At 50.2% G+C, this 17,486-nt stretch overlaps 1 protein-coding gene across 1 annotated transcript; it reads left to right on the top strand.

The window, feature by feature from the left end:
* The first annotated feature begins 1,820 nt into the window (after positions 1 to 1,820).
* Positions 1,821 to 15,607, top strand: Inka2 (inka box actin regulator 2). Its single transcript, XM_052179556.1, has 2 exons — positions 1,821 to 2,003; positions 13,385 to 15,607. The coding sequence occupies exons 1-2, from the start codon at positions 1,947 to 1,949 to the stop codon at positions 14,225 to 14,227; spliced, it is 900 nt and encodes a 299-aa protein (XP_052035516.1). The 5' UTR covers positions 1,821 to 1,946; the 3' UTR covers positions 14,228 to 15,607.
* Positions 15,608 to 17,486: the final 1,879 nt, after the last annotated feature.

Raw genomic sequence — 17,486 nt, 5'->3', positions numbered from 1 at the left:
GCATTTGCTGCTCTTCCAGAAGACCAAAGTTCCATTTCTAGCACTCACAAGGAAGGAAGGCGAGGCAAAGTTGCTTGCAAACAGCTGCTTCTGGGGAGGGCACAGGATTTGTACCTTCTTTTGACCTCCCAGGGTACCTGCACACATGTGGCACACACATAAATAAAAATAAATCTTTAAAAGGGAAGAGAGGTTTGTAAAGAGTATGACCTGTTAGACTTACAAGGGTTTAAGTGGTATGTAGGGGAAACTGAGGTCCAGGAAAGCATTTGAGTTGTAGCCCCAACCACAGCGCTAGGTTCTTGTCAAGAGCCCAACTGCTTGCTTGCTTCTTCTGGCGGTTCAACCACAGCCAGTACCCTAAATTCCAAAGACTTTCATGCCCAGGTTTCGGGGATGGAAAAAAACCACAGATCTGCAAATGTTTACGGAGCGCTCTTTACAACCGGCTGCTGCTCTGAGGGTGAAGGTCTAACTGTGAAAAGGGGTCCCTTCGGGGTGGGTAACCCACCCCCGTCCCTAGGAGGATGCTGCTCTGACCCGCGACCTTCTTGAACAGATTCAAGAGCACCAGCACCATTCCGCCTAATTTTCTGACTGACACATCACTCTGAAGAGGAGTGAGAAGGGAGGCCAGGAGCGTGGTCACAGTCACCAGGTTCTTCATCTACCCCCTAATTTTTTTTCAGAAGTGATCTTGGCTGGCATCGAATGAATGTCCACAGTGTCTGCCCTCTCCCTTAGCGGCTTCTCTTGTGTCTTTTTGGTTCTGGCCCAAGCAGACCACCAAAATCTTGCCAGGGGCAAACTTTCCCCTATTAATTTTCTTGAAACAACGCAAAGCAAATTGCCCTAATTACTCTGGCAGGCCGAATGGCAAGGCTTTTGCTCACCAAGGGTAACTCAAGTCGGGCAAGTAGCCAGGAGGCCCGCTTTAGAAGTATCTAGTTGGGCTGGCCTGCAAAAGCGCCCCATCCGCTGTGCCCCAACTCCACCCCTTAGGTCTGGTAAGAGTTGGTGCACCTTGGGTTCCAGGGAGATGCCTGTCGACTACACTCAGAATCTTCAATTCCTCTTCTCCCCGATTGAAGAAGGCCAGCATTAGGGAGTTCTAGGGAGGGAAAGGCCTGTTTCTCCACTCCCTGCCAATTCTATTGAAACAGCTCCTGTCACTCCATCTTTAAATTTTCCATTAAAACTCGCTCTCTGAAGTGACTATCCTCATATTTACTTGTTTGTCTCATAGTTCTTTCTCCCCCACGATAAAAGTCACGGAAGGCTGAGACCTTGTCTCTCTTTCTCAGTATCACCAGGTCTACCTTGGACACAACAGACTGCCACACCAGGAGAGACCTAGCGGAAGCCGCTTTGGGGAGGAGTGGGTCCGGAGGAGATGAAGTGGAGCCGAGCGCTTCCAGGACCTCTTTAGAAAGAAAAGGCTTCTGTGGGACTTAAGGGGAAGGCAGAGGGGAGCTTTTTCTTCTCTGAACCGAGTTAAGATTAAACACTGGACCTCCTGCCTAGTCCGAGACCCTATGTCTAGTCCTCGCTCCTAAAACTGCGTTCTTCCCTCGTAATAGACAATGCACTTCACTGGGGGCCTTGGCAGTTCCACTGCCCCACAGAACCCAGAACCTACTCAAGACCTCTGCGGGTCCCCCAGTAGTTACTGTTGTCTGCAAGGCGGGTGATTGACTTTCTCGGGTCGCGGCTCCCGCACCCCCACCCCGACCACTCTTCCCATTGGCCGAAGATACCCCTTCTGAGTTCTCATTGGCTGCTGCACTTTTCCTCCGCCCCTACCCCGCGGTGAGCCGCTGCGGCGGGGGACGCTGCTCTAAGTCCGCACGCCGGAGCTCAGGCTCAGCTCGGCGCAGAGAGGGGCGCAGCGCGGGGCGCACCGAGAACCCTACTTTCTTGTGAGCCCGAGCCCGGCAAATGGGCGAATGAGGAAGGAGAGCAAGGATATGGACTGCTATCTGCGTCGCCTCAAACAGGAGCTGGTAAGAGCCGAGCAAGAGCCGGGGGACAGGGAGGACTGCTCCACCCAGACCTAGGTACCTGGCTTGGGTCCCGCGCTCCTTGCACCGGGCGGACCCGCAGAGGCGAGGAGGGGAAAGGACAGAGGATGCCAACTGGTAGGTAGAGGCTAGGGCCGTCGCTCAGAGGCAACAAACTTTGGCAAAGATATCTGATGAGATATGGACAAGTAATAGGGAGTCAGAGCACCCAGCCAAGTTGAATGTGACAGAACAACTGAAGAGAAAGGAGGGCACACTCAGAGGGGACAGGCACACGGACAGAGTAAGGGTCAAGTGCCCAGAGCCTCAGGATTGCCAGGCACAGGCGTCGGGCTCCAGTGGTCTGGTGCTGGAGTCCTGCAGCGCGCAGACAGATCCCTGCCCTGGGCAGGAGGTCAGGCTGGACTGCTCGCTCGTGGGGAGCTGGCACCGCCCGGGGCCCCCAGCTCTGCTGGGCTTGGCAGAGCTGGCGCGGCTGCGGGGGCAGGCTTGGCCGGCTGTCTGCCCGGGCTTGTCTGCCAGCAGGGAGGGGGGTGGCAGCTGTAATGACGGGGGAGGAGGGGTGCCGCCTGGCAGATCGCGGAGCGGGAGTTGTGGAGGCTCGGCCAGATGTCAGGTCTGGGCTTGGGGAGTGCGCTGGGAGTGTGCGGGGCCTCGGGGTGCTGAGGGTGAGTATGCTACCCCGTGGAGGGGGAATGAATCACAGAAGAGGGATAAGTGATTGTTAAGCCTGTGTTAGGGAAGCCAGGTGAATTCTGATTTCTTTCTCTCGCCTCTCCTCTCTCCTCTGCTCTCTCCTCTCTCCTCTCTCCCTCCTCCTCCTCCCCCTCCTTTTAGTGTTCCTTTACCACCGGGATTCAGCAAGGTAGGTAGGTAATATGCATCTTTTCTCAGCTCCGCCCATACCTTCTTCATCTAGACCGCCTTAGCTTCCTCCTCACACTCGACCACTCAATGTCTCTTTCATTTTATCTCCCGCGGCAGTAGGAGGTCCTCCAGTCTGGCTTCACTCCTTCTTTCTTCTATTCAGTCAGGTCATCCAGGCACCGGACAGCAGATCTGGATTCAGAGAGTGGCCAGCTCAGGCTTCTTGAGATCCTGAGATAACCTTTCCAGTCCTATCTGCAGAGATTCCACTCTGCCTGCTTGGCGGTGTGTAACAGGCAGGCAGGCTTTGGTGGTAGAAAGGAAGCAGAAGCAGCAGGTGCTCTCGCTGACCTGGAGGGCGCTAGTCTTGTCTGGTCCGGCCCAAGAGACTGCCTTTTCAGGTTATGGTTCACTTCTTCAGTCCTTCCTCCTGAGCCCTTTCTGTGACAACAGGCAGCTAGGAAAGTTGCTAGCCCCCAACCCACTTTGGTGAGTGCCCAGTGCTGCTCTTCTGAACTGTACCACACCCTTACCTTATCAGTTTTCATAGGCATGTCATGCTAGTTTGGGATGGTAGTCTTGGCCCATAAATATCCCCTGCTCATGTTCCCACTTCCTGGGGTCAGACCATTGTCCAAGCCTTTATGGGCAATGGCTGAGGATCAAAGCCCATGCCAAGAAAAGAGTCTAATAGAATCCTCTTTGTGCCTGGCACCTGGGATCATGCCACCTACATCAGGAGCAGCATCTATAGAGGGTTTGTGGGTGTTCCTGGCATGGGGATGGATTTTTCTGAATCTTACTGATTTGCATTTTACGTCACTCTAGGTGGGAGGTGGTGAGGGGTGGGGGGAGAAGACAGTCTGGATGTCAAGAGAATTTTTTAAAAAGAAAAGAGCTCTGCACTGAGCTGAGCTCCCAGATTTTGATCTGCAAACCCCCACCAAGGCCTTGAGTCCCTGTGCCTGGGAGAAGCAAAGACTGAAGTCACCCACTCCTTCAGCTTTCACTTGGCCTTTGTCTGAGCATCTCCAGCCTCTGACTGTCTTGGAGAGGGAGCCAACTGCCTGGCCTGGGTCCCAGAATGACACTCTGATGGCAAAGTTCTTCACCCCCATCCCCCCACCCCGCCACCCTGTGGTACCCTGCTCCCTCCCCAGTGTCAGCTTACTGAAGAAGAGTCCTAGCAGAGCAGTAAGCAGAGCTATCAGTGTCTCATTCAGCCCCTGAGATGCCACCTCAGTATCTCCGTAGCAAAGCTGAATCTTGGACCTTCAGTATCCCTAATTGGAGCAAAGAGGAAAGCCACGTGCTGTTAGCCAGGCCCACCCCTGAGCTGCCTTCCTCCGTGGATGTAGAGACTGAATTCATGGATCTTGGCATGGCGGGGATAGGGAGCTTTGGGCTTCTTTTATACCCTCAGGCTGTAGCAGAGTATTACATACATTACATACAGGCCTTTGTCTGCAGTTGGTTCACTCCAGACAGGATCTTCTGTGCCATCCAAAAGGACTGTTTCCTGGTTCTTGCCCAGGAATGCCTCATGTAATTCTGATTAAGGTATACATTTACTTATTTTATTAAATTCCTTTCAAGCATGTCCTGTAGACCTGATGGGATGAACCTGTTGCAAGAGGCAACCTTAACAAGTTATGAAATTGTCTTTGTCCAGGCCATTCCATATTCCCTCTTTTATCCAGTTCCATTCTTGGCACTGAAATTCAACCAAGAAGAGTTGTTCCTAAAAAATAAAAACAGCATAGCCAAATGGCCAAATTTCCTGATGCAAAGAGCATGAGTTGTAATAATTAAGGCAGGAGAGAGGCTGAGAGTTCAGAGACCCTGGCTCAAGTAAGTTGGTAGTTAGAGCACTGGTCCCTTCTCCTTGCCTGGAAGGGGAGGAGGGTCGAGTTTCAGGAATGAAATGTGGCTGGAAAAGTGGCAGCAGCTGACACTCTCCTTAAGTGGGGGTAGGAGTAGGCACTGCAATGTCCAGATCTTCCCTTTCCCTCCAGCTGCCAAAGAGGGGCCTGAACGCAGGCCTTGGGACCAGCTGTTCCTTACACACAGCATCCATTCAGGCTTCCGACAAATGTATGGACACAGGCACACAGGAGAAGCAGACGTAGGGTGCTCACAGATACTTCTTGTGAGTTAAGATCAATTCGGAACAAACTTAATGCATGATCAGAGCTCCGGAAGTTCAGCTACGCTGGGGAGACTTCCTGAAGGAGGGGATGTTATAGGAGGACACTATGAAATGTCCATCCTCGTTGAGCCCTGGGGAAGCAACCAATGGACTTCTTTCTCACAGGTTGGGAAAAGTCCTTACAGGGAACTCATTCCCAGAAGGCAATTCTTCAGTCACTAGTGGCTACAAGTTTCGGGTGTCCTAGCATATGACTAAGGAATGGGCCCAAAGGCAAAATAAGGAGAAAAGACAGGTGTGGAGCAGTTATAATTGGAGCTTTCAAGTCTTGAGCCAAGCACCCCCCTTTTTTTAACAAAGAAAAGCTTCAACAAAAACATCTCATTCTCTGTGTATAAGCCCCACCTCCTCTTCCTCCCCAGGGGGAAGAAAGAGCGCTTCTAGGTCAGTTAGTCTAGGGTCAGTAGGGACATAGGATTTGGGGTCAGGTCAGCTTGAACCCGAATCTTGGCCCTGCCTGCCTCTGGTGTATTAGTGGCTTTTCTCATCTTTAGATTGGATTGTTAAAGATACCTACTTCATATAAGTAAGACCTGGTCTTGAACTTGAAAGTCTCCTGCTCTTAGCCTCCCACGGTCAGGACTAAGATGTGTGCTACCAGACCCAGGCTTGGACAAACTTGATGTCATGCTCCTCAGACTGGTCTGCATAAGAGTCAGACTGGTTTACTGAGTTCATACTGGCTCAAGGCACTGACCAGACACTAGCACTGTGTGTGCGTACCCAGATTTGGTCTTCAGGGAGGGGATAGTTATTTAGTAGAAAAGAAAGCGTATATGGATACTGATGTTAAAATGTCAGGGCTGTATTGTGACTCAGTATAGAGTGCTTGCCTTGCATGTGTGAGACCCTGTGCTCAAGCTTCAGCTCTGGGAAACAAAGGTACACCAAACACATTGTGTCATCCAACTGTTAGAGCAACCAAAGAAGTTGCATTTTTACTATAGTCTTCTCTTTGTCTCTTATTATTGTCTGTCTGTCTGTCCGTCCATCCGTCCATGTGTGCGCGTGCGCGCGCGTGTGTGTGTGTGTGTGTGTGTGTGTGTGTGTGTGCGCGCATATGCAAATGTGCATTTTCTGTTCTGAGACAGAGTCTCACTGCCTATGCTTACCTAGACGGGCTGAGATTATGGGTGTGAGCCACTACCCCAAGCTTATTCTCATTTCTAAAACAAGAAAATAGAGACTGGAAAAGGTTAGGCAACTTGGCCAAGGTCATAGCAATGGTAAGTGGTGAGGGTTGGATTCAGACCTAGACAGGTGACGACAGAGCTACCATTCCCATCTGCTCAATGGGATGTGCAAAGGTGAACAAAGATGGTGAGTTTACGTCTGTAAGGGCGTGGTTCGGCGCTCTGAGGAAGGAGCAGCAACATTCAGCTATGTGATGCAAGTGTTCTGTTGCAGAGACGGCGCACACACGAGACCTTAGGGCACAAAGGTGGGCCCACAAAGAAACACAGGCAGATGACGCGGAGGCTGAAGTCATGTGGGTGTCTGAAGACCAACTTGAGTTTGCTGGACTGTAGACTATATGTAGGGAAACAGTGGGTAGGATAGCCTGAAGTGTCGTGCTAAAGACGGACTTCTTCCTCTGTGCACTAGACAACAGCATGGTTTACACACACACACACACACACACACACAAATATATATCCTGAGACTTAGGATGTCATATGAGAGGGGAGGAAGCAAATGAGGAAGGAACACGATTTAGAAGAGATCAGGAAAAAGGGTATGACAATCTGAACTAGGAAGGAGAGAAGCAGGGACCTTCTATGGTTTCCTTAGCTGACTGCAGGAGAAATGGGCCAGTGCTGTCAGAGGAAAGCAGGCCGGCTAAGGCTGAGAGGCCAGATTTCCAGGGTGGGCAATATTGGGCCTCTCTCCCCGTCTACTTCTTGCCTGACCATGTGATTCCCCAGGAGATGGTTCACTTGGGAAAGTAGGCTCATCATTTCTCACCCCTCACTTCCTCCTGCCTTTGTCCTCCTCCCTGCGGCAGCTCTTGGCAGCGTGTCTGTGTTACCTTCCTGTTGAAAGTTCTAGCCAAGAGTCAAGAAGGTTCCTTTTCACTGAGCTGGAGAATGGGTCACTTGGCAAAAGTGGGGCTTTCCCCATTTCCGGCCCAGAGCCTCCTCCTAGCTCCCCCATGGGTTGAAAGGAACTGTGTGGGGATTTTGTGAGTAATGGGGTGGGGAAGGGAGGCAGGGCACACTGCCAAGTCCATGGGCAAAGCTGAGCCTGTGTCAAAGGATTCCGGCTGAGCTCCGAGAGGGCGTGAGATGGATGGAAGGAGGGCACAGCTGCAGGATCAGTCAGGGGCCCAAGGCAGGACTTGGGAAGGGAGCCGAGGATGTTGGCGTCTCCTCACTTCTCTCCTCCCACAACACAAAGGGCCACGCCAGTGCCGATGGGAGGGTCTGTCCATAGATGGCTGACCCCAGAATCTCTTCCCGCTCCATGACTCAAGATGGAGGGATCTAATGCCCAAAGGCAGCAGTTGTTTTCCCTCTTGGGAGCCCTGAGAAGGAAGGAGCAGAACTGGGGCTTGGAGGTCCTCGGACCATGGTTTCTCCACACTCCTTCCTCATCTGATGGCAACTCCTTCTTCCACCTCCTGTTGACTGGCCTGGCTTCCCACAGCACTCCAACTGGTCTACAGGAAGAGGGCCAGCCTTTGGATTCCAGTTCTCCTACCAAAAAGCCTTACGACAGGGGTCATGGTGCATGTATTCTTCAGCTCCCACCTGTTGGTGGCTTGTGTTACACTTCTCATGCAAATTCCTTTATAAACACAGAGATTATAACAACATTAGTAGATTTAAGTAAAACATTAACTAGGAATTTGAATAATTTGAATATACAGTGAATTCAGTAAAGGCTTGGAAAAGAATGTTTGGGTAACAGTGGCTCTAGAAAAGATGATCTGAGGGAACCCCCTAACTTCCTAATCCATCAAGTGGGGCTTCTTTCTTTTGCCTAGCCAGCCACCCAGAGCAATAGTGGTGCTCAGCAATGCAAAGGAAAGGGCACAAACTGACACAGGAGGGTCGACATTGCCAAGTTCACAACCTAAAGAACACAGGTGAAATCTTCCCAAAGGCCTAAAGAACACAGGTGAAATCTTCCCAAAGGCCTAAAGAACACAGGTGAATCTTCCCAATGACAAGTGTCAAGTTCACCAGGGTTTTTAGACTACAGCATGGGACTCTTGATCACACCAGGAAGACTAGACTAATCTAGTCTATGTACAATCTATGTAGCTAGAGAGACTGAAGTTTGATATGCAAAAAATGTATAGATAAAAATATAAATCTTAGGTAGGAGGTAAGCAATGAATTGGGGGTGATCTGAGGGTAAAGATGTGGGTGAGGAGACCTTTGAAGTCTTGCTCAAAGAGATTCCATTGGGATGTATTTAAGAACTTTGCATTTGATGGTCTAGAGCTGCAGCGGAGGCAGGGCTGTTGGATCCATGTCTATTCAGATAAGAACCAATCAGATCTTCTTAAGATGTCACCAGTTGACTCCCAAGAGCAAGTAGGGCATGACTTGACCCTTGCAGCTCTGAGATACTGAGGCCTGTAGCATGGAGATCGGTACTCAGAGCTATTTATTTCTGGCTGTCTAAGCTAACTCTGTTCCTTAGCTCCCACCCCACACTGCTCCCCCTGCTTTGGTCCTAAGACAAGAGAAGCCCTGGGATCCCAGATGGTCCCACGCCCTGAGTGAAGAGAGCAGCACAGCCTCTGGCTCTTTGTCCATGGATGACATCATCCCCTTGGGGTTGGTGGGAAAGGCTGTCCTCTTGGCTCCCCTCACACACATGGCCCAGAGGATGCTACTGTTTGCACCGCCCCTGGCCCTCCGGCTTCCCACAGCTTCCTTTTCATCCCTCTCATAGCTGCCTTTCCTTTAGTGTCACTTTGTCCTCTGCCTGAGGCTGGGCTCCCGGAAGTCAGTGAGTGGTCAGGAGGAAGCTGGCTTCCCTTTCCTCCCTTCCTCTGCCCGAGTAAGGCAAGGTTGGGGAGTAAAGAACTGGACAAAAGAAGTGTTCTCTTTGGTCAGTCCATATGTGATACATGGAATCTGTCATTACTCTGTGTGAAGATTCACCAAGGAAGAAATAATTTGAAAGCACACCAGGAGTCTTAAAAGCCAGCCTGCACTTGATGCTTTCATTGGGCCATGTAGAAAACTATTAGCTCGTTTAATCTGCACAGTAGCTATTGAGGCAGCGACTACTATCCCTATTCTAAAGAATGGAGAAATAGAGCTGGCAATGACAAGTACCCGCCTACTACAAAGTCTTGGGTTTGATTCCCAGTAAAACTGGGCATGGAGGTATGCTTGCAATCCCGCCCTTGGGAGGGAGAAGCAGGAGGATGAGATTTTCAAGATCATCCCCAGTGATTTTGAGCCCAATGAAGAAACTGAGCTGGGTGTGATAGCTCATCCTATAATGTCCACACTTGGAAGGCTGAGGCAGGAGAATTGTGAATTTGAATCCGAGATGGACTGCATAGCAAGACTCTGAAGAAAATAGAACAAATTAATAAACAACAATGTCCCCATAGAAAAATTAAAATACAGCTACTACATGACAGACCTGGGATTTGAACCCTGTTCCTTTTGTTTCCAGAGCTCACGTTCTTAACAAATATGGAATATTTTCAATATGGATACAATTTCAGCCCTTGTTTTCTTAGAAAAAGGAGCCCCTGTCTTGTGGACGACCCTGGATTTATACATTCCCACACATACTCATTCCCACTGGAAAACTGTACAAAATGTCAGCCTTATTTCTTACGGATTTTTCCGCACTGGCGGAGACTGAATGGGGTCATTTCATTCCTCCCACTACCTCTGGTCTGACTGTGGCCCTCCTTCTGGATGAAAGCCTGCCAGCCTAGATTCCTTGTTGCTTGGTGAATTGAAACCTTGGGAAATGGCCCTGGCTCTCTCTCCCTCTCTAATAAGAGACTTCAGGTAGCAAACAATCTTTAGGGATGATGTGGGGAGGGGAGTTAGTAGTCCCATATATGGTTTCTGAGCGTCATGCAAAGTTTCAGGTGGGTTCTGGGGTGATATGGTGATGTGCAGATCTCAGTCTCTACCTTTAAACAGTAGCTACTCAGTAAATATTTCATGAGCAACTGAGCATTTGAACCGTGGATAGTTAAGGCATTGATGATGATAGTACAGAATTAGGACTCTGGGGACATGTACCCCCAGGATCTAAGAGGATGCCCTGACAGGAACACAGTGGAGACATGCATGGGACATGGATTCAAATTCCAGGAATTAAAATTTCCATCATGGGTCTTGCCTGGAGGTCACAGCAGTTGGAAAACTCATAATAATTGAGTTTTGAAAATAGAGAGCCACCGTGTGAGGTGATGGGATGGAGATACGTGTCCGGAGGAGCGGACAGGCACTCATAGGTCTGGGGGGGACCTGGATGGAAGTCTGGAGGAAGCTTCTGCAGCATTTCCCAGCATGGAAGAAAGATGCAGGATAGCCTGGAAAGAGGGCTCCAAGCCAGTGCAGGAACAAGTTAGACAGGAACACGGTGACTGAACAGAGATTCTGGGTGATAGAATAGATTGGAGAGTGGGGATCGATAGGGCAAATGGAGGGAAGTGGAACTTCTCGGGAAGGAGCTGAGCTGGGCTTGAGTCCTAGAGTCTGGGCTACACCAGCAGCAGCTGATGTCGATGCATAGTAAATACATGTGTGAAGGAAGGGGTCAGGACAGGGTCACCAGGGACGGGCACAGCCAGTCCATGGGTTCCGTGTCTCCTGCCATTCAAATGGCATATATGTGCCCCCTGCAAATCCCAGGGCTGTTAGCCTCTGTCACTTATCTCCCTGTCCCTGGAGAATGCACAGAGCAAGGGCAAGCTCTGCAGCCCAGAAAAGGCCTCCCTCCCGGCCCTCGGGGGCTGACAGTCCTCCGCTGACCTTCAGTGCAGCTGGCTCAGGGGAGCCTGGATCGAGTTCTCCCTACCAGGCCAGGGTTGGCAGGAGATTTAACCTAGAAGCCAGAGAGGGCCGACTGACCGCCCACACTGCAGTGGTCCTTCTGCAGGAGTGCATCTGTGCTCCCCACTATTTCAGTCCCCCACCCCACGGTGCTGTGGCCTTAGCTCTGGGCATTAAGACAAGCCTGGGAGGTAAGATGATCCCGTGGGTCTCTGGGGGGGCTTAAAAAACAGATGGTTCCCGCACTGAGGCTCACTGTGAGTAATTCGATCAGGATGTGGGGAGGGAGCTGGCAGGCCCAAGGCAGCTTGGGCAAAGGGGCTCGGACTGTGTGAATGTTATCAGAAGCAGCCTCTCCTCTCCAGCCTCCAAGTGGGGCCCTCGGCCCCTTCCAGATGGTACCTAGGACATGGGGTTAGGGGAACTGACCTTGGAATCCCTGCTTCTGGCATGACAGAGCCAGGGAGGCAGGGAAGGCAGGAAGAATGCTGGAGCCAAGCATGAGGGAACAGGTGCTTGGGTGGGGGTGGGGTTTGGTGGGCAGGGTTGGGCAGGGGCCTCTGGCACAGAGGAGTTCCCTGGTCTCTCTCTCCTGACCAGTCAGTCATATGTGAAGAGCAGTCAGAAGCAGCCCCAGGCCTGTGTTTTCTCTCTAGTGTCCTCTCCCTTCCCCTCTTTACTGTCTCACAGAGGACACGGTAGCCTTCAAGTCTGGCCCTGTTGCCCAGCCATCCGCAAGCAACGGTTGCTAGTTGAGACAGAGCTGGGCTGAAGTCTTGCTCCATGAGCCGTATGGTGTCACGTTCCTTACTTTCCTCCTGCTAGAGCTCACTCACTTGCTGAAGGGAGAACAGCAACCTTCCAGGGTTTATAGAGATTGAAGGAGCCGAGATACCTAGTTTGTGCAGCGTGATTCCTGTCACATAGTAACTACTCTCAAATGTTTATTGCCATCATTATCCATCAGGGGGCAATGTCACAGAAAGGACAAAAGTGGCTACTAGCATTCTTGAAAAGAAAAGTTGTTTTTTTTTCTTTTTTAATTTTATGTGCATGGGTATTTGGTCTGTACATGGGGCTATGGACAGAGGAAGCCAGAGGAAGGAGTCAGAGCCCCAGGAACTGGCATTACATATGGTTGTGAGCACCATGTGGGTGCTGGGAATTGAATCTGGATCCTCTGGAAGGAAACCCAGTGCCCTTAACCGCCGGCATCTCTCTGGTAATGCTGCTACCACTTTGTACAGCCTTAGTCTGAACTCAGCTCCACCTTTTACCATCTAATCCCTTATGGGCCTCAGTTTCCCTATCTGCCAGATGGAAGCAATAATAGTGACGATCTCAAAGAGTGGTGGACAGGATTAAAATAGGGTAATTTATTAATATAAGTTGATATATATATACTTATATGTATTTATATACATTTCTACACACACACACACCAGCCAACTAACCAGACAAATACATAAAACACCAGTCCCCAACTCCCAACTTAATGCCTTTTGGACAAGGCATACCCATAAAGCTCCTCTAGATTTTACTGTTTGTTTGCTTGTTTGTTTGAAATGGAGTCTCACTCTATGGCTTAGACTTGTCTGGAACTTACTACATGTCCAAGGCTATCCTTAATCTCAGAGTAATTCTCCTGCCTCAACTTTTATATGCTGTACCTCAAATCAAATCTAGTCCTGGGATTACAAGTGTGAGTCACCATGGCTGTCTGTCTATTCTGTTTGTGTCCTCTCTCTGTGTTCTCTCTCTCTCTCTCTCTCTCTCTCTCTCTCTCTCTCTCTCTCTCTCTCTCTCTCTCTCTCTCTCTCTCTCTCTCTCTCTGTGTGTGTGTGTGTGTGTAGTACAGTGCAGTAATGAAGTCAATACTTTACTATGCAATGCAATGGGATTTGTATTGGATACGTGTTCCCTCAGTAAGATGATACAAGTTCTGAGCACTTTGACATAGTTTAGACCAAGCTGTGATGTGTGATGGCTTAGACATAGAGAATGCATTTTCAACTTAAAATGGTCGTTTCAGTGTACTGTGGATTTAGCAAGCGGTGGAACATTGAACAGCTTTTAAGACAGTGCCCGTGTTAGTTCATGGCTGTCAATTCTCTTATCTAGCCGTAGCAGTGTTCTGATTTCTCCTCTCCTGACACAGGCCTGCCCTGCAGCACACTGTATACATGAAGTTCCAATGGCTCTGAAAGTGTTCAGAGACTCCAGGTTGAGGTTCTAGGCTGTGAGGGGTAGCCCTCCCTGAAGCCCCCAACTCACTGGCCCTGTGTTTTCTCTCCTTGCAGATGTCCATGAAGGAAGTAGGGGATGGCTTACAGGATCAGATGAACTGCATGATGGGTGCACTTCAAGAACTGAAGCTCCTACAAGTGCAGACAGCATTGGAACAGCTGGAGATCTCTGGAGGCACGCCCACCTTCAGCTGCCCTGAGAGCTCACAGGAACAGCCTGAGTGCCCTCGCTGGCAGGGTAGTGGAGGTCCTGCTGGGCCTGCTGCCTGTCCCTCCTCCAGCCAACCATCCTTTGACAGCAGCCCCAAGTTTCCCTGCCATAGGAGTGTCTGTGGGAAGGAGCTGGCTGTCCTTTCTAAGACCCGGCTGCCAGAGCACCAGAGCTGTACCCAACAGGGGACGGAGTGGGTGGAGCCAGATGACTGGACCTCCACATTAATGTCACGGGGCAGAAATCGGCAGCCTCTGGTGTTGGGGGACAATGTTTTCGCTGACCTGGTGGGCAACTGGCTAGATTTACCAGAACTGGAAAAGGGTGTGGAGAAAGGTGAGACTGGGGGATCCACTGAACCCAAAGGAGAAAAAGGCCAGTCCAGAGAGCTGGGTCGTAAGTTTGCCCTAACCGCAAACATTTTTAGGAAGTTCTTGCGTAGTGTGAGGCCTGACCGAGACCGGCTGCTTAAGGAGAAGCCTGGCTGGATGACGCCCATGGTCTCCGAGTCACGAGCAGGACGCTCGAAGAAAGTCAAGAAGAGGAGCCTTGCTAAGGGCTCAGGACGCTTCCCTTTCCCAAGCACAGGAGAGCCCAGACATATTGAAACCCCTGCCACAAGCAGCCCCAAGGCCTTGGAACCCTCCTGTAAGGGCTTTGACATTAACACAGCTGTTTGGGTCTGAATTCGAGAGATGCTCACTGAACCGAAAATGCAGACTTGTGAGGGCCCTGGGGAAGAGGAAGGGCGGACAGCACGGTCTTCAGGCCAGATGCAAGTTCCCATCCTCAGAAAGACAGGAAGCAGAGCTCTTAGTCAGGCCTCAGTAGAACAGTGGAGAGAGGCTTTCTGTCTGTCACAGGCCAGGCTGAGCTGAGTCCCTGGAGAGAGAGAATGTGTGTGTGTGTGTGTGTGTGTGTGTGTGTGTGTTGTTGTTGTTGTTGTTGTTGTTGTTGTTGTGTGTTGTCATCATTGTTGTCATTGTCCTCGTCGTCATCATCCTCCTCTTCCTTCTTTTTCAAGGCTGGATGTGACAATAATTGGGACAGGAAAGGAGCCCAACAAGCCCATGATATTCCTCCATTACCTTCCAAAGTCCTCATTTGAGCATTCTATATGGAAAGGGCATTGAGCCCTCGAGTTTCCCAGAGAACTCCCAATAAAGCCCTGCCTCAGGGACCCCCAACCAGTTTAATGGTTTGCTTCCCTGATAAGGCACTGCTACAGGCAAGGGTTTCATGTTTTTTAAAGGGTTGGTATCTCAGAATGGAAGACCAGAAAGAGGAAAGTCCCTATTCACAGCTCTTACTAGGACCAAGATTTCAGCCCATAGCTGGGTGTTGGGGACCCAGGACAAGCAGAGGTGTGTTTGTGTGTGTGTGTGTGTGTGTGTGTGTGTGTAGGAAGCCTGAGATGCTCCCAGATCAGCAAAGTGCAGAGGAGAAGTGTTGTGCCTTCACTCAGGGGCTGTCTCATGAGTCCACGCTGGCATGCCCAGCCAGCATGATATTCTCTGAGAACACACACACTTGGCTGCCAGGAGGCAAAATAGGCCAGGCCAGTGTCATGGTTATCAATGGCCTCTAGAGTCACCCACAGCATGGTCCAGCAGTGAGAGCCATCCTGACCCCTACTTAATGCTCCTGCAAGGCAGCAGACAGTTGGTCGGGGTGAGCCCAGAAATAACATCCATTCATTTAGAAAGGTCTTAGTCTACATCTCCTAGCCATGCAGCGAACTGGACACATCTATCTCACTATCCTGGAAATCATCAGGGGACCTGCAGGGTGGGGTTGACGCCAGGCAGACGTGCAAGCCTGGGTCCATAGAGAATCCATCGCAGCCCCCACCCCTTAGCCAGGAGAGAACAAACTAGGCCCCTGTTCCAGGCCAGCTACCCCCCCCCCCAGCCTTAGCTCCTCCTTCGGCCCCTCCCGCAGACCCAGCTCAGCTTGATGGGGTGTGACAACTGCAATTAGAGGCAGGCCGCCCGCTGCCCCCAGAGCATTAAGAGCAAATTGGAGAAGAAAAATAACAAGAGAAGCTCTTCTGCCTGCAGTCTAGACTCCCGTGGGACTGGGGGGGGGGGGGGAAGGGAGAGCTTAGGGGATAGGGGTGGGGAGTAGCAGGAACAGTGGGAAGGGTTGCCCACAAGTTCCCAAGTGGGGATTTTTTTTAAATCCGTAGCTTTTTGCCAGGCCATGTGTGTATCTCTTTCAGAATGATTAATCAATGGTGTCAAAGGGTCTTGGCATGCAGGCTGTCCCCATCAGGCTGCTCAAAAAGGAAAGCAGTTCCCAGCTCAAATCCGTGGGCATCAGGCCTGTCTCCTGTGGCCTGGTGTTTGTCAGCTGGGCCACTCTTTATGGTCAAGCATGGTCTTGTCCATCCTGTCTCCGCTGAACTCCCTTCTCTGGTGAAGGAAGAGAACTGTAGCTGCCTCTGACGGCTGCTGTAATGTATGTGGAGGAGGAGCGTGTGAAAACCCCACACCCGACTCCTGAAGGGTGACACACTCAACACATTATTCAAGAGGACACGGACAGCGATGGTACAGGAAGCCAACTCACCTTGTCACCATTCATGGCTAGCCCACCTGTTTTGTGGACTAGTTTTGTGGATGATGTTCACATCATTTAAATCAACACGACAGACGCATCGCTTGTCTGGGCACTGGAATAGAAGGTGAGAAGTCAGGACGGAAGGGAAGCAGCCGCTGGCCTCCACAGCTACCAAGGCTCACAAAGAAATGCAGTTAACCACCACCTGGCCAGAAAAGACGCAAGGGACCAATACAAATCAATTAGGAAGTAATTTTGGCTTCTAATATAATCCGCAGATGCCCGGCAACTTTGCTTTCATTTTTTTCTTTCTCTTTTCTTTCTCCTTTCTTTCTTTCTCTTTTCTTTCTTTCTTTCTTTCTTTCTTTCTTTCTTTCTTTCTTTCTTTCTTTCTTTCTTTCTTTCTTTCTTTCTTTCTTTCTCTTCTCTTCTCTTCTCTTCCTCTCTCTCTCTCTCTCTCTCTCTCTCTCTCTCTCTCTCTCTCTCTCTCTTTCTTCCTTTCTTTCTTTCTTTTTTCTTTTTTGCTACACCCAGGAAATGGTTGTTCATTTTACCAAATAGGCTCAGAGAAGTTAACTCTTTCAAGGCCACACAGTATAACGCTGGGATTGAATCAGTTTGTTTGTAGTTGACTTCCAATCTTATGTTCATGCTGCCTGGCAAGCTGTCCATATTTACTCCACAGCCAGATCAAGAATAACATTTGTCTTCTGAGATTATTCATGTCTCTTCATGATTGACAAGTGTCATGCTCATTACCTGTGGCCTGGGTCTCACAGGGGCTAATATTATGTCCCAACCACTAGGTCGTGCTTGGCTGATGAACAATTACGCTGACTCAGTCTCATGTAACTTTTACTTTTCTGTCCACATCCTTGGCTCTTGCTGAGATAGTGATGGGGAGTGTTCCACTGAAGGGAAGAGGTGAAGAGACGTGCTCTGGCCTCAGTGAGGCCGCATGTGGGGCCACCAGTCAGGGAAAGAGATAGGGAAAACAGGCAGAGAAACTGAAAGCTTGAGTCTGCCTCTTGGGCTCATTTTATGGTTAATTAGGACAAGTCAATAAGCCTGAAGCTTACTTAATGCCTTTACCGGCTTCTAGACCTCTTTCTTCTCTCTAACCCAAACTAATCCCAAGGAGCAGACATTTGGCACAGCTCCACCTACTACCTGGCTCACCTGTTCTCAGTCTCCATAGGAGAGGGCCCTTTCTTTCTCAAGTTACTCCAATATTCTCTGCAGGATAAAATCAAGAGTCCAGCCCATCTGTGAAGCTGGGGCTTGTCTGCAGCTTCCCTGGAGAAGTGTCCATTCACCTCGGGTGATCTTCCCAACCAGGACATGCAGGTGTTTTGGCAAGCACCAGTATTTCTGTGAGTTCCT

Source organism: Apodemus sylvaticus, chromosome 4 (assembly GCF_947179515.1).
Source record: "Apodemus sylvaticus chromosome 4, mApoSyl1.1, whole genome shotgun sequence".
Taxonomy (NCBI): domain Eukaryota; kingdom Metazoa; phylum Chordata; class Mammalia; order Rodentia; family Muridae; genus Apodemus; species Apodemus sylvaticus.
The sequence above is the reverse complement of the archived record's forward strand: the minus strand, read 5'-3'. Positions and strand labels throughout refer to the sequence as shown.